At 40.9% G+C, this 13,990-nt stretch overlaps 1 protein-coding gene across 1 annotated transcript in view; it reads right to left on the reverse strand.

The window, feature by feature from the left end:
- Positions 1-13,990, reverse strand: part of LOC132835108 (wings apart-like protein homolog) — a 208,926-nt gene that overhangs the window by 67,142 nt on the left and 127,794 nt on the right. The window contains exons 6-8 of the mRNA XM_060854428.1: positions 8,839-8,991; positions 7,409-7,545; positions 3,555-3,666 (exon numbers count right to left, since the gene is read on the reverse strand). Of these exons, the coding sequence (XP_060710411.1) occupies positions 3,555-3,666; positions 7,409-7,545; positions 8,839-8,991 (402 nt within the window). The remainder of the gene's footprint in view (positions 1-3,554; positions 3,667-7,408; positions 7,546-8,838; positions 8,992-13,990) is intronic.

A 13,990-nucleotide genomic window follows, 5' to 3' on the forward strand; every position in this document is an offset into this window, starting at 1 on the left:
TGGACATTTTTCAAGGTGTCACCATCTATTTCCCTCCATTTTATATCTTTCATGTCCTTCTCCATAATAAACACTGATGCAAAATACTAGTTTAGTATCTTTCCCCGTCTCCTGTGGCTCCACGCAGAGGCTTCCTTGCTAAGCAATGAAGGGCCCTATTCCCTCCCTAGTTACCCTTTTGTTTTGAACTTCCCCCATAATTGAGGTAGTGGGAATGTCTGTGAAAAATGTGCATGCTCTCCATGTCTGTGTGGGTCCAGAGATGTACAAGTGAGGTAGACTGGTCATGGGAAATGCATGGTTATGGGGATAGGATGGGATGCTGTTCATTATTAAGTTAACCATGAGATGCATTAAATAACATTTGAACTGCTTGTTTAAAAACCATCCTAGCTTTGAGCATGTACTCCAGAAACACTTGAGCCTGACCGCGCCGGTCCCTGACAGTGTACTTAGGGTGCGAACCTTTTGTTTGTAGAAGTGCACACTAGTTTTTCAGAACATCAAAAGTAAATTTCTTCTCCTCGGTAATAATATCAGATTTGAACCGAATTGAATTAAATTTATTGTCACGTGTACAGAGGCACAGCTTTGTCTTGCGAGCATTACAGGCAGATCACAGAGTTAAGTCGCATAGATAGCAAATAATAGGTAAACAGCAACAAAACCAAAACACAGGTACAGGCAAATGTTAAGAGTTTGAGAGTCCATTCAGTATTCTAACAACAGTAGGGTAGAAACTGTTGCAAAACTGGCTGGTGCCTGTGTTCAGGTTTCTGAACCTTCTCCCTGCTGATAGAGGTTGTAGAAAAACATTGCCAGGGTGGGATGGATCTTTCAGAATGCTGGCTGCCTTTCCTGGACAGCAGGCCTGATAGATGAATTCTATAGATGGGAGGTTGGCCTTTGTGATTGTCCAGTTCAAGTTTACTATTCTCTTTAGCCAGTGTGTTTATCTTTTGTCTTCCAGTATTATTAGCCTGACCACCAAGTGTGCCATGCCAAGTTTCCGAATGCATCTGAATGGTACAGTTGCTATACCAGGTAGTGATACATCCAGACGGAATGCTCTTGACGGTGCACCGATAAAAGTTGGCAATGGTATTCGCCGTCATGCCAAATTTCCTCAGCTGTCTGAGGAAGAGATACTGTTGGGCCTTTGTAACCAGTGTGTCCACATGCAGAATCCAAGAAATCTTGTTGTGGATGACCGCTCCCAGGAGCTTGACACTCTCCACTTGTCCCACCTCTGTGTTGTTAATGTGCAGGGGGGCATGAGTAACATCCTGTCAAAAGTCAATAATGAGTTCCTTGGTTTTGCCAGCACTGAGAGCTGGGCTGTTCTCAGTGCACCATTTTCCCAGGTCTTCCATCTCCCGTCTGTAGTCTGTTTCATCACCATCTGAGATATAACCGACTATGGTGGTGTTATCAGTAAACTTGGGTGTAAATGGCATTAGTCTGCTATTTGACGACGCAGTCATGGGTATACAGCGAGTACAGTAGGGGGCTCAGTACACACCCCTGCGGGGCTCCAGTGTTGAGTGTTAGTGAGGATGAAATATTGTCCCCAATCTTCACTGATTGTGGCCTGTGGGTCAGGAAACTGAGGATCCAGAAGCAGAGAGTGGGACTTAGTCCAAGATCATGAAGTTTAGTAATCAGTCTCGAGGGGACAATAGTGTTGAAGGCTGAACTGTAGTCAATGGGTAGGATTCTTACGTAGCTGTTCTTGGTGTCAAGATGTGGACAGCAAGCGATATGGCATCTGACATGGATCTGTTGGTCCGATAGGCAAATTGGAGTGGGTCAAGAGTAGTGGGGAGGCTGGGCTTGATTAATGCCATGACCAGCCTTTCAAAGCACGTCATGCCCACCGAAGTTAGGGCCACTGGGTGGTAGTCATTGAGACATGCTGCATGAGTCTTCTTAGGTACAGGGATGATGTTGGCTTCTTGAAAAAGGCAGGGACAGTAGCCTGCTGCAGGGAGAGGTTGAAAATGTTCAAGACGACCTCTGCCAGTTGATCGGAGGATGTTCCGAGTGCATGGCCTGGTACTTAGTTTGGCACCATTGCTTTCCCTGGATTCACATGAAGGAAGACTGATCTGACCTCTGATGCAGTGACTGTTGGGATAGGTGTGTCATATGCACCGAGGCACAGTGAAAAGCTTTGTCTTGTCTTGTTGAACTGTTAACTCTCTCTCTGATAGTACCGAACCTGCTGAGCTTCTCTAGCTATTTGTTTTATTTTGAAATAGGAGTTGTTAACTTCTGCTTGTAGTCTTGTGCCAGTGTAAATACTGTTGAGTCTAGGAAATAATTGTTTTCCTTGTTTGTTGTAGCTTTAAGTTTAATGGACAACTGATCATTTAAGGATACTGATGAATTATTCCAATCCTGCTTTTGCACAAGTCCAAATACCCCATATATGAACACAAATACAGAAAATATTGCGACTTTGTGATGGCATCATCTAATAAATGAGTTAGTAAGAATGAAAAAGGAGCTCCCGATATTCAAAAAAATAGGCCCTGAGAAAAACTTAAGCTCTGAAACCATTTGACCCCTTGCCCAAAATGAGCACTTTGAGCTTCAGTTGTTTGCTTTGAAGGTAACAGAAGGAAAATTAAATGTTGGTATTTGTTTAAAAAAGGACTGAAATATAAATGTAGGGAGGTTTTGCTAAAACTATATGAGGTAGTAGTTATAGCACAGCTGAATGATATGCAGGCATTGAGAGTAGTCCAAAGGAGGTTTACTAGGCTGACACCAGAATGGAAGGATTGACTTATGAGGGAACACAAAATAAATTGGGCCTAAACTTATTGGAGATTAGAAAAATAAGGGGTGATCTTATTGAGACATACAAGATTCTTAGGAATCTTGAAAGGGCAGATGCAGAGAGGTTATTTCACCTTGAGAGTGAGTTTAGGGCCAGAAGAAATAATCTCAGAGTAAGGAATCACCCATTTATGACAGAGGAGGGATTTCTTCTCTCAGAGATAGTGAATCTATGGAATTCTTTACTGTAGAGGGTTATTGAGGTTGTCATTAAGTATGTTTAATTATAAGATTGATGGATTTTAATCACTATGGAAATGAGCAGTTATAGGGAAATGGAGATGAAGATGATCAGATCAGTCATGATCCCACTGATTGGCAGGATGGGCTGAATGGTCTAATTCAGCTCCCACTTCTTGTGATCTTCCAAAACTCTCCATAGTTCCCATACTAATCTACCCAGTCCTAAAATCCTACCAGACCTCTGCATTTCTCGGTTTCAGCTTCTTTCACAATCCTCACTCACTTTGCTGCACCTTTGGCTGTCATGCCCTGCTGCTGCAAGTGAACAAATTCTCTATATCTTCCTCCCTTTTTTACCCCACACTATTTTACCACATTTTTTGGCCATCTAAAATCCCATGTGGCGCAGGGTTATTTATTGTCAGAAAGCATTCATTTTAAATGCCTTAAATGATTTGCTACATTAAAAATATGGTCTAAAGTGCCACTATTGTGTAATTCTTTCCTACAGTATCAAAATGTTATACCTGATTCTTCTGTGCATCATCCAGTGTCTTGAAGACCATAGCTACCATTCCATGAGCTCTTAGATGCATTCGGAAACTTGGCATGGCACACTTGGTGGCCAGGCTAATAATACTGGAAGACAAAAGATAAACACACTGGCTAAAGAGAGGAATCAAGCCTTCAAGAGAACAAAGCGCATAGCACCACATTTACAGAATACAGAGATTGGATAAGTAGCACAAGGGATAGCAGATGGTACAGAAACACAATATACTCATTCCAATTAGTACGAATGTGGAACATATCACATAACTGATAATAACTTTCAGCACTGATTTGCTCATCAAAGCTGTGCTCAATGGATATGATGAGCAAGCATGAGGAGGACAGTTTATAGCTAAGTGTGAAATATTGAGAATGCTTTGGAATGGAGTGAGCTGGTGCATTCTGGGAGGAGGCTTTTTTGATCTTTTACATAGAAGGGATATTGAGAGAGAGAGAGAGAGAAAAATCAGGAATATGTGAGAACTGAAAAAATAGAAGCATTAATCAGGTGAGCAGAGTTAGAAAATGATTTTTTTCTCTTCACATCGCAAGTCCCTATTTAACGTAAACTCCCCTAGCTTTGCCTTGCTTTAATCTTATTAATAACATGGTGACTAAGCATCCATTTGACACTGTCAGCTTAAGCATCACTTAGTATAGACCTCCTCTTCAGTGAATTACATGACTTCCCTTCCCGTTTCACAAATCTTGCCCACAGTCCTCCGTCCTCCCTGCTATGACCCTGGTTGTCAACATTACTCCACTTCAGTCTCGTTTCCCACTGCCCCTCTCCCCCTCCCAGAGGCTTTGTTTCTATCCCTGAGCCTGTTCCTCTGGCTTTATGCCCATCCATACTTTGTCTCCTGCCTTCTTATCTGGAGTTCCTCTCTGGACTCCACTTCTGAACTCAGTTCCTGGGCTTCATCTAGTGTTAGACATTGGCCAGTCTTTGCGGTCCCAGGATTTCAGCTGATATCCAACTAACTGGGTTCAGCCACTAGATAGAGCATGGTCAATTCTAGCTGTTATATTAAATGGTGTATTTATTTCACATTTAACTCTGTCCTTTATTATGCACATTCTTACAGCCGAGAACACAAAGTACTGCAACATGTATGATACAATATTTCAAATGACTTTTCTTAAGACAATGGCTTACAAAAGAAATTAGGAGATTCAAAGAGCAGACAAAATTTCCAGAAAAAACAGCAAGAATGAGAATAAATTTGTAAGAAAATGAAACTGACTCTAAAACCTTCTATAGATATGTGAAGAGAAAAGGGTTTGTAAAATCAAATTGAGGTTCCTTGCAGCCAGAAATGCAGAAAATTACAAACACAACAAAGAAACAACAGAAGGATTTAACACATACTTTGGTTCTGTCTTCACAAAAGAGGACAAATAATTTCACAAATTAAAAGGAACAAAGGATCAGCGAGAGCGAGGAATTGAAACAAAGCTTGCATTAGCAAAAGGAACTGGTGCTACAGAAATTAATGGGGTTAGAGTTTGACAATTTCATTAGGGTCTGTTAATCTCCATCCAGAGTATAAAAGGAAATTGAATATTGAACACATTGGTGGACATTTTTCAAAATTTGATATACTCTGGAGCAATTCCTACAGATTGGAATTTGATATTGAAGTCAATTTGCTCTGCTGACCTACGAGAAATTGAATACCTGGGGTAGGGTTGTGTGTTTTTGTTTTATAGTTGGCATGTGGGAGGCTGACATGGCCATTTCCTTGCCATTCATCCAGAAATCATGACAGTTGGAATTTGACTACTCCCCAATAGTTACAAAAACAATTTGCAACAGATTTGACCATTAAGGAATGATTTGCATTACACGGTCTCTGGAGGTGAGGTGGTCACTACATTGTATCTTGAGTAGCATGTGACTGGGAAGGAGTGACTGGGTGTTGTCTTGTGGGCACCAATAACTGTGATGTAAAGATTTTGTATAAAGGACGGACTGCTTCCTGTGTTCAGGGAGAGCTTTTGCCATGATCCTGTAAACCTTGCGAGGTCTGTATTAAAAGTCATCCAGGAAGAGCTTCCCCGGACCCCGTTACAAGCGTGGAGAGGAGTGTTCAGGGTTTCTCCAAAGCTCGTATTGTACTGTACCTAATAAAATTTGGTTGCCTGTTCACAGAAATTGGTGTGTTGTAGATGCATCAAGTGCGTAAGGATCTCAGGATAAAAAGAACTTAACAGGATAGTGGTAAATATAACCTGCTATTTAAAAAGGAGAGATAAACACAAAATTACAGACTAGCTAGCCTAACATCAGAAGTGGGAAAATCTTAGAATCAAATACTAGTGTCTACTTTAAAACATGCGATAACATTTGAAAGCATTGATGGGCTAGATAAAGTCAACATGATTTCCCTTTCATAAACTCATGCTTTAGTAATCTTTTTGAAGATATAACTCAGAGTATTTAATGGAGAAACAGTAGACATGGTCTATTTGGATTTCAAGAAAGTTTTTGATAAAATCGCACATAAGAGATGAGTGGGCAAGATTAAAGTATTGGAAGAATATACAGGCACGGATTGAGAATTGTTTGACAGATCGAAAACCGAGGGAATAACAATTCCCCGCCGAGTGTGCGGGGAAAACACTTATCCACATTATATTGCATCTGCCAAATGTGAAGTTATATATTTGTGTGAAAAACAGTAAAGCAGAATATTATTTAAATGGTGAGACATTGGAAATTGTAGATGCACAAAGAAATATGGTGTCCTTGAACATCAGTCAATGCAAATAAACAGACATATGGAGAAAGCAAATGGTGTACTGGCCTTCACTGCAAGAGAATTTGAGTTCAAAAGTAAGGATGCCTTATTAAAAGTTATATAGGGTCTTGGAATACCAGGAATACGGTGTGTAGTTTTGGTATTCCTATCTATGAAAGGATATACTTGCCACAGAGGGAGTGCAGTAAAGCTTCACTCGGCTGATACTGGGCATGGCAGGACTGTTGTATAGAGATTGGCTCAACTGGGCCTGTATTCAACGGAATTTAGAAGAATGAGGGAGGATCTGCTTGAACTACAGAGCAGGTTAACAAGACTGGGCAGACTAGATGCAGGGAGGACATTTTTCCTGGTCGGGAAGTTTAGAACCGGCAGGGTCACAGTGCCATTTAGGACTGAAATAAGGAAATCCTATGGATTCACTATCACTGCAGGCCAAATCACAATGTATTCAATTTGATAATTTTCGTTTAGGTATTAAAGGCATTAAAGAATACAGACAAATGGACAATGAGAGAAATGGTACTGAGATAGAGGTTCAGCCATAATCAAACAGAATGGTAGAGCAGGCTCAAAGGACCTGTTCCTGTTCCTAGCTCCTATGGTTTTCTAAGTTTTAAAACAGAAGTCAACAATTATTTGAAAAAGAACAATGTTCAGGTTTAAAGGAGAAGGCAATGAATGGCAGAAAGTGAGCAGCTCAGAGATGGTGCAGTCATAATGGAACAAATAGCTTCATGTACTGTAATAGTTCTTAAATCACTCGATTAAAAGATAGACCAAATTAGTTATAAATCAGGGATAAATCCATCAATGAGATGCCACAATTATGACAGAGTTGGTGGTATTTGACAAAATTGCTCACTTCTTCTGCATTATTCAAAACTATCATTTGTTCTTCGCAAAGCACCATTTTGCTGCCCCAGGATCTCTCAGAACAGAGTAACCCACAAGACACAGAGCACCTCCACAATACTGAAACTCAAGACTGTAATGTCACATATAATGATCAGAGAAGATATTTAAACCACCCATGAACAAAGACACCATTCACAGAAGCATACCTAAGGCAGCGTGTGTTGAGAGGCTGGGAACACTTTAGTCCACTGAGTAGGTACTCAATGTCGTCTGTAAACTCCTGGTTTTCTCCAAATTCTACCACATCATTGAAGTGCTTCACGTGCTGGACCACAGTGTACAACTAAAATAAATATAACATGCCTTTAACATATGACAGAAAGCAGAGTTAACCTGGCATAGTAAAACCAAAGTTAGAAGCTAACGTGAAACATCACAACCTAATGAAGTACTTGGTCCAATTAATCTGAAAGGCAGATCAGTACAAATGCTTCCTGGTTTATACTAATTAGTTATAGGCAGACCTACAGATCGTGCAGGTGCTGATGAGCTGCCACACCAGACACTTAATCTGATGACACGGAATTGTATATTTCGGTGCTCAGTGTCACTGAATCACAGATTGTGTGTAGGTACCCTCATCCTGGAATACTAATTGCCATTCCTTAAGTGGTACTGCTGGATCTGGCCAACAGAGTTGGCGTGGAAGCTGCTTGAAGTCATACAGTTATACAGCATGGAAACAGATCATTTCGCCCAACTCTGGGCTGGGACTTTGTTTTTCCCCCGGAGCACTGGAGTCAGGGACCTTATAGAAGATTATAAAATCATGAGGGGCACAGATAAGATGAATAGCCAAGGTCTTTTTCCCAGAATAGCGGAGTCCAAAACTACAGGGCATAGGTTTAAGGTGAGAGGGGAAGATTTAAAAGGGACCCAAGGGAAATATTTTCCATACAGCAGGTGATATGGGTATTGAATGACCTGCCAGAGGAAGTAGTAGAGGCAGGTACAATTACAACATTTAACAGAAGTTTGGACAGATACATGAATAGGACAGGTCTGGGGGATAGGGGCCAAATGCAGGCTAATGGGACTAGCTCAGTTTAGGATACCTGGTTCGCATCCTTTGGGGCTATCAACTCAAAAAGATTAGGTTTCTTTGCTTTGATAGAGTCATTTCTGCAATTCTCAAAAAGGTTCGGCAACTCGGCAATTTCCCAGTCTGCAAGTTCTCACTTACCCTAGGGAAGAGATCCTGCTGAAATGGGCAGTTGTGACAAAAGAATGCAGCTCTACCTACCTAATGCCTTCTACCTTCCAACCTTATCTTTCACACACAGCAGAAAAGGATGATTAAATGGGGGAACAAAACATTGAGTTATCCAAGGAGCACTGAGTGGCGGGGAAACATTGACAGTCATGGACCAGTGCAGAGGAATGGGATACAGTTGTGAATAGTCCGAAAAAAATACAAGCATGTACACTATGTGCCATACGGCCATTTCACATATCTTCAGTATTTCATAAGAGAGCAACTAACATGCTCACATTAGATAATACCCAAACTTTAATAAACTCTCAAAATGCTTTTAACATGTAAAAAGTTAAACTGAGGACAGTCAAAGCCCAGTACCTCTTTATCCTCCTTTCTACATTTCAGTGCAGTTACAATGTCTTGGTATGGCTGGGTGGGTATTGTCACTGTTTTGATCACACGGGGTGGAGGGGGAGGAGCTTTGAAAACACCCTCATCCTTCTGAGTGGTTTCCTTTAAGGTGACAATGGCCTATAAAAATGCAAAGTGAGAACAGACTTACTAATGAACCAAAAGCATTGTTAATTATTGACAAATAACTGTCTTATTCATAAAATAAAAGGGGGGGGGCAAGGGAGTAAGGAAAGAGAAGGGGAGGGCAGAGAGATAATGAGACATGCAGATGAAAGTATAGTTAACCAAGTCATGCTGAAGAGGAGACAGAAATATATTACTAATGCTGAAATGGCCAAATTGTCAGATGGTTTAATCCTCATCAAATTAAGTTAAACCAAGTTGGACTGGTGAAAACATTGCAATAAATTTAACCAATAATTAAACAGAAATTGAAACATAAAATGTCACCTTTTATGCAAGAAGAATCTCGATTTAAAAATACTTTGAAGGGAACTCAAAATCAAACCAACACTCCTGCTCTATGACTAGTTCAATCATTTCTGCTCTGCTTTAAAAATCTCAACCTGCTTATGAGGAACAAATCACAAGTATATTATAATTAAGGTAACTTGAATAGAGATGAAAAGTTTCAGAAAGGTTGCTTAACTTCACAGTCTAACCACTTCAGTATTCATAATGCAAACAGAACAATGAACAGTACAGCACAGGTACAAGACACCTGAGCCCATCAAGACTGCGCTGACACATGATGCCTTTGTCAACTAAAAACATTTTGCCTCTGTGGTCTGTTTCATAACATAAGGAATAACAGGAGTGGGCCATCGGGCCCCTTAAACCTGTTCTGCCATTCAACAAGGATCATGTCTGATCTTTTTGTGGACTCATCTCCACTTATCCATCAGCTCACCATCACCCTTAATTCCCTTACCTTTCAAACATCTCTCTAAAATCATTCACAAGGTAACCTCAACTGCTTCACTCAGCAGGGAATTCCACAGATTCACAACCCTTGGAGAGAGGACTTTCCTTCTCAACCCAGTCCTAAACTTCCTCCCTCTTATTTTGAGGCTATGCACCCTAGTTCTAGTTTCACTCTCGAGTGAAACAACCTCCCTGCTTCTATCTTATCTTCCCTTCATGATTTTATAAGGTTTCTGAGAGACCCCCTCATTCCTCTAAATTCCAATGAGTAAATACCCAGTCTACTCAAACACTCCTCATAAGCCAACTCTTACAATTCTGGAATCAACTCAGTGAGCTTCCTCTGTACCCCCTCCAGTGCCAGTACATCATCTTCAATTAAGGAGACCAACAATGTACACAGTACTCCAGGTGTGGCCTCACCAGCACCCTATAGAGCTGCAGTGTAACATACATCTCTCTAGCAATGAAGGACAATACTTCATTTGCTGCCTTAATTACTATTTGCACCCACAACCCAACCTTTTATGATTCATGCATAAATTAACCCAGGTCCCTCTGCACAGCAGTGTGCTGCAAGGACCTGGGTATCATCTTTCTCCTCCATTCCTGCATAATCATGCATCTGTCATGATCCCTCTGAAACAATGCTGCTATATCGGGCTCCACCACCTCCTCTGACAGCGTATTCCAGGCACTTACTACCCTGTGTAAATGATTTCCCCCTTCTTTAAACTTATCCCCTTTTACCTTAAATCTATATCTCTTAGCAATTGACATTTCCATCCTGGGGATAAAAGGCTCCAAAAATTCATTCCATCCACATTGCAAACAAGTTTGTAAACTTCTATCAGGTTGCCCCTCATCCTTTGACATTCAAACAAAACAGACTGAATTTGTCCAATCTCTCCTCATAGGTAAGTCTTTGGGTGGAGCAGAACTTGGGCATTACTGAAGGCAGACATTTTATCAAAGCTTTATCATCATGCACTCAGCAATACATTTTGAAGATAATAATAATTCAAGGGGGAAAAAAAATCATTTACACTGCATGAGAAGAGAGTGCTGATTCGTTGGCGAGTTGATTCTGACTGGAAGAGGCACTGCCATAGAGAATGCACCTATTGATGTTGATTGACAGTTAACAGTCAGACTCTCTTTAAATTTTAAACCAGGGTGGCATGTCCCAGTTGAGAATTTGACCAGAGGTTCCTCACTGCTGTGTACTGCCTGCTATATAATGCTTTGATGAGTGCAAAACAAAGCATTTTGACAAAATGGTTTTTGTCAGCCATATAAATAATGCCTGCATTTAATTTTTCCTCAAAGTTCTGATTAACCAAGAGCCTTTTTCCCCTCTTTCCAATCTTGAAAATTTTTACAGACACACTGTCACATGTTCATTGCTTTAAGCAACATGCTCCGAAGTTTAGTACATTATCAAGCAGCAAGAAAAATATTGGCCAAATTAAGCCAATTTTGGAGAGATGATGAACAGTTGTGCAGTATCTAAACAACAGCAATCACAACAATAATCAATGATCATGGGAGGAGAAATAGTGGGGTGGAAATCAGAGTGTCTATTCAGTCATTTGGATAAACAATCACTGGTTTATAATTTCTACCAAACCAAGAGAACGATGTTCATTTGTGTAGAGTAACAGCTCACTGCTGAAGAGTATCACGGAGAGATGTAGATGACAAACGAAGAGTACTGGCATTAAACTGAATGTAGGAGTCGAGGTCACAGGTTTCATAAATAATCTGCCTCAAGGGAAACAGGAGTCGTCGAGAAACCTTCTCGAACACACAACGAACAGGTTTTCAGCAAAAACAGCCAAAATGACTGCCTAGGGACAATTAAGTAGACAATGAATCTGAAATTTAAGCTTAGATTTTAAGTTATATAAATGCAAGTCAGATGGTAGCCAATTATCAGATAGCTGTAAGTAGGTCACTAGCAGGTGTTAATCAGATACTGTGTAATTGGGGACACATGGATTGTCTAAAATTGGTTTGTGTCTGAAAAACTATATAACAAGACAGCTGAAAGAGAACGTCAAGCACCAAGTGTTGACTGAAGCAGGCGACATTGTGAAAAGTAACATCAATTTTCACTTCAAATTTTAAAGGATGAAGTAGCCAGCACAGATTTCAAAAGGGACCAGTGTAAACAACAAACCTCAACGCACAGACTAGAGAATATGCAATCTGAGTGCAATAAGGATAATCAAATAAGACCAAATGAAAGAAAAAGAGAATACAACACATTTATTAGGACTTTGTCAAGTAAAATATCCATTCATAGAATGCTTTAGAAAAATTGGATAGTTAGAAGCTGCATATTCCAGCCACTGAGGGACAAGAGTACAAGAGACCTTAGTTGAGGACATGAGAAATCCATTTACATAGCTATAGAATTCCCTCATATTAAAACAGATGCAGAAGATCTGAAATAAAAACAGCAAGGTGAAAAGCCTTGCAAGTCAGCAGCAACTCGGCTCTAGAATCATATCGTACTCAAAATGTTAACTCTGCTTCTCTCTCCACAAATGCTGTCAGACCCTATTGAGTTTCTCCAGCAGTTTGTTTTTATTGTAGAATTCCCTTCCTGGATACAGCCAAGATTAGATTGAATAGATGGGTTAAGGCAAAGAGGGATAAACAATAGAGAAGGTGGAAAAAAGAAGAGAGGGTAGGTAAATTTGATATAGGTGGAAAAAGTGGGAATGATACTGATAATGAGAGTAAAAATGAGGGAGAATTTTCTGAGATAAGAATGGGAGAGAATGAGCCAAAAGAAATAGGTTTTTTGAATTTATTCATGGGACATGGGCACAGCTGGCTGGCTAGCATTTATTACTCGTCTCTGGTTGCCCTTGAGAAGGCGGGAGTGAATTGTTGCATTCCTCATGCTGTAGGTTGACCCACAATGCCCTTATGGAGGGAATTCCAGGATTTTGGTCCAACGAAAATAAAAGGAACAGTGATATATTTCCAAGTCAGGATGGAGTGTGGTTTGGACAGGGTGCAACTTGCAGGGAGTGGTGTTCTGCTGTACCTGCTGTGCTTGACCTTCACGATAGAAGTGGCCAAAGATTCGGAAGGTGCTGTCTAAGGATCTTTAGTGAATTGCTGCAGTGCATCTTGTAAATAGTACACTCTGCTAGTACTGAGCATCAGTGTGGAAGGAGTGGATGCGGTGCCAATCAAGCAGGCTGCTTTGTCCTGGATGGTGTCAAGCTGCTTCAGTGTTGTTGGAGCTACACTCACCCAGGCAAGTGGGGAGTATTGACCGTACTCCTGACTTGTGCCTCGTAGATGGTGGGCAGGCTTTGGGGAGTCAGGTGATGAGTTACTTATCTCTGACTTGCTCTTGTAGCTAGTGTTTAATTGGTACACCTAGCTGAGTTTCTGGTCAATGGTAATCCTAATGATGTTGATAGTGGGGGATTCAGTGATGGTAACACCAGTGAATATCAAGAGGTGGTGGTTAGATTACCTCTTACTGGAGATGGTTTTTATTTGGTATTTGAGTCACACAGCATGGAAAACAAACCCTCTGCCTCAACTTAACCATGCTGGCTAGGATTCCTAAACTTATCTAGTCCCATTTGCCTACATTTGGACATATCCCTATACACCTTTCCTATCCATGTACCTGTCCAAATGCCTTTTACATGTTGTGACTATACTCACTTCTACCATTTCCTCTGGCAGCTCATTCCATATATGCTAGGTAAAAACAAGGACTACAGATGCTGGAAACCAGAGTCTAGATTAGAGTGGTGCTGGAAAAGCACAGCAGGTCAGGCAGCATCCGAGGAGCAGGAAAATCAATGTTTCGGGCAATAGAGGGCTTTTCTCTATTCCTGATGAAGGGCTTTTGCCCAAAACATTGATTTTCTGCTCCTCCGGTTGCTGCCTGACCAGCTGCGCTTTTCCAGCACCACCCTAATCTAGATCTCCATTCCATATGCGCACCAACCTCTCTAAAGTCTCTTGCCCCTCAAGACCTTAAAATCTTTTCTCTTCTCATCTTAAACCCACGCCTTCTAGTTTTGGACTCCCCTACCCTGGGGGAAAGGCCTTTTGTGACACAAATGCTTTTGGCAACTTGTGAGCCCAAGTCTGGATATTGTCCATATCTTGTTGCATTTTAACATGGACTGCTTCAGTTATCTGAAGAGTC

The sequence above is a fragment of the Hemiscyllium ocellatum genome, chromosome 43, assembly GCF_020745735.1.
Source record: "Hemiscyllium ocellatum isolate sHemOce1 chromosome 43, sHemOce1.pat.X.cur, whole genome shotgun sequence".
In the NCBI taxonomy this organism is placed as follows: Eukaryota; Metazoa; Chordata; class Chondrichthyes; order Orectolobiformes; family Hemiscylliidae; genus Hemiscyllium; species Hemiscyllium ocellatum.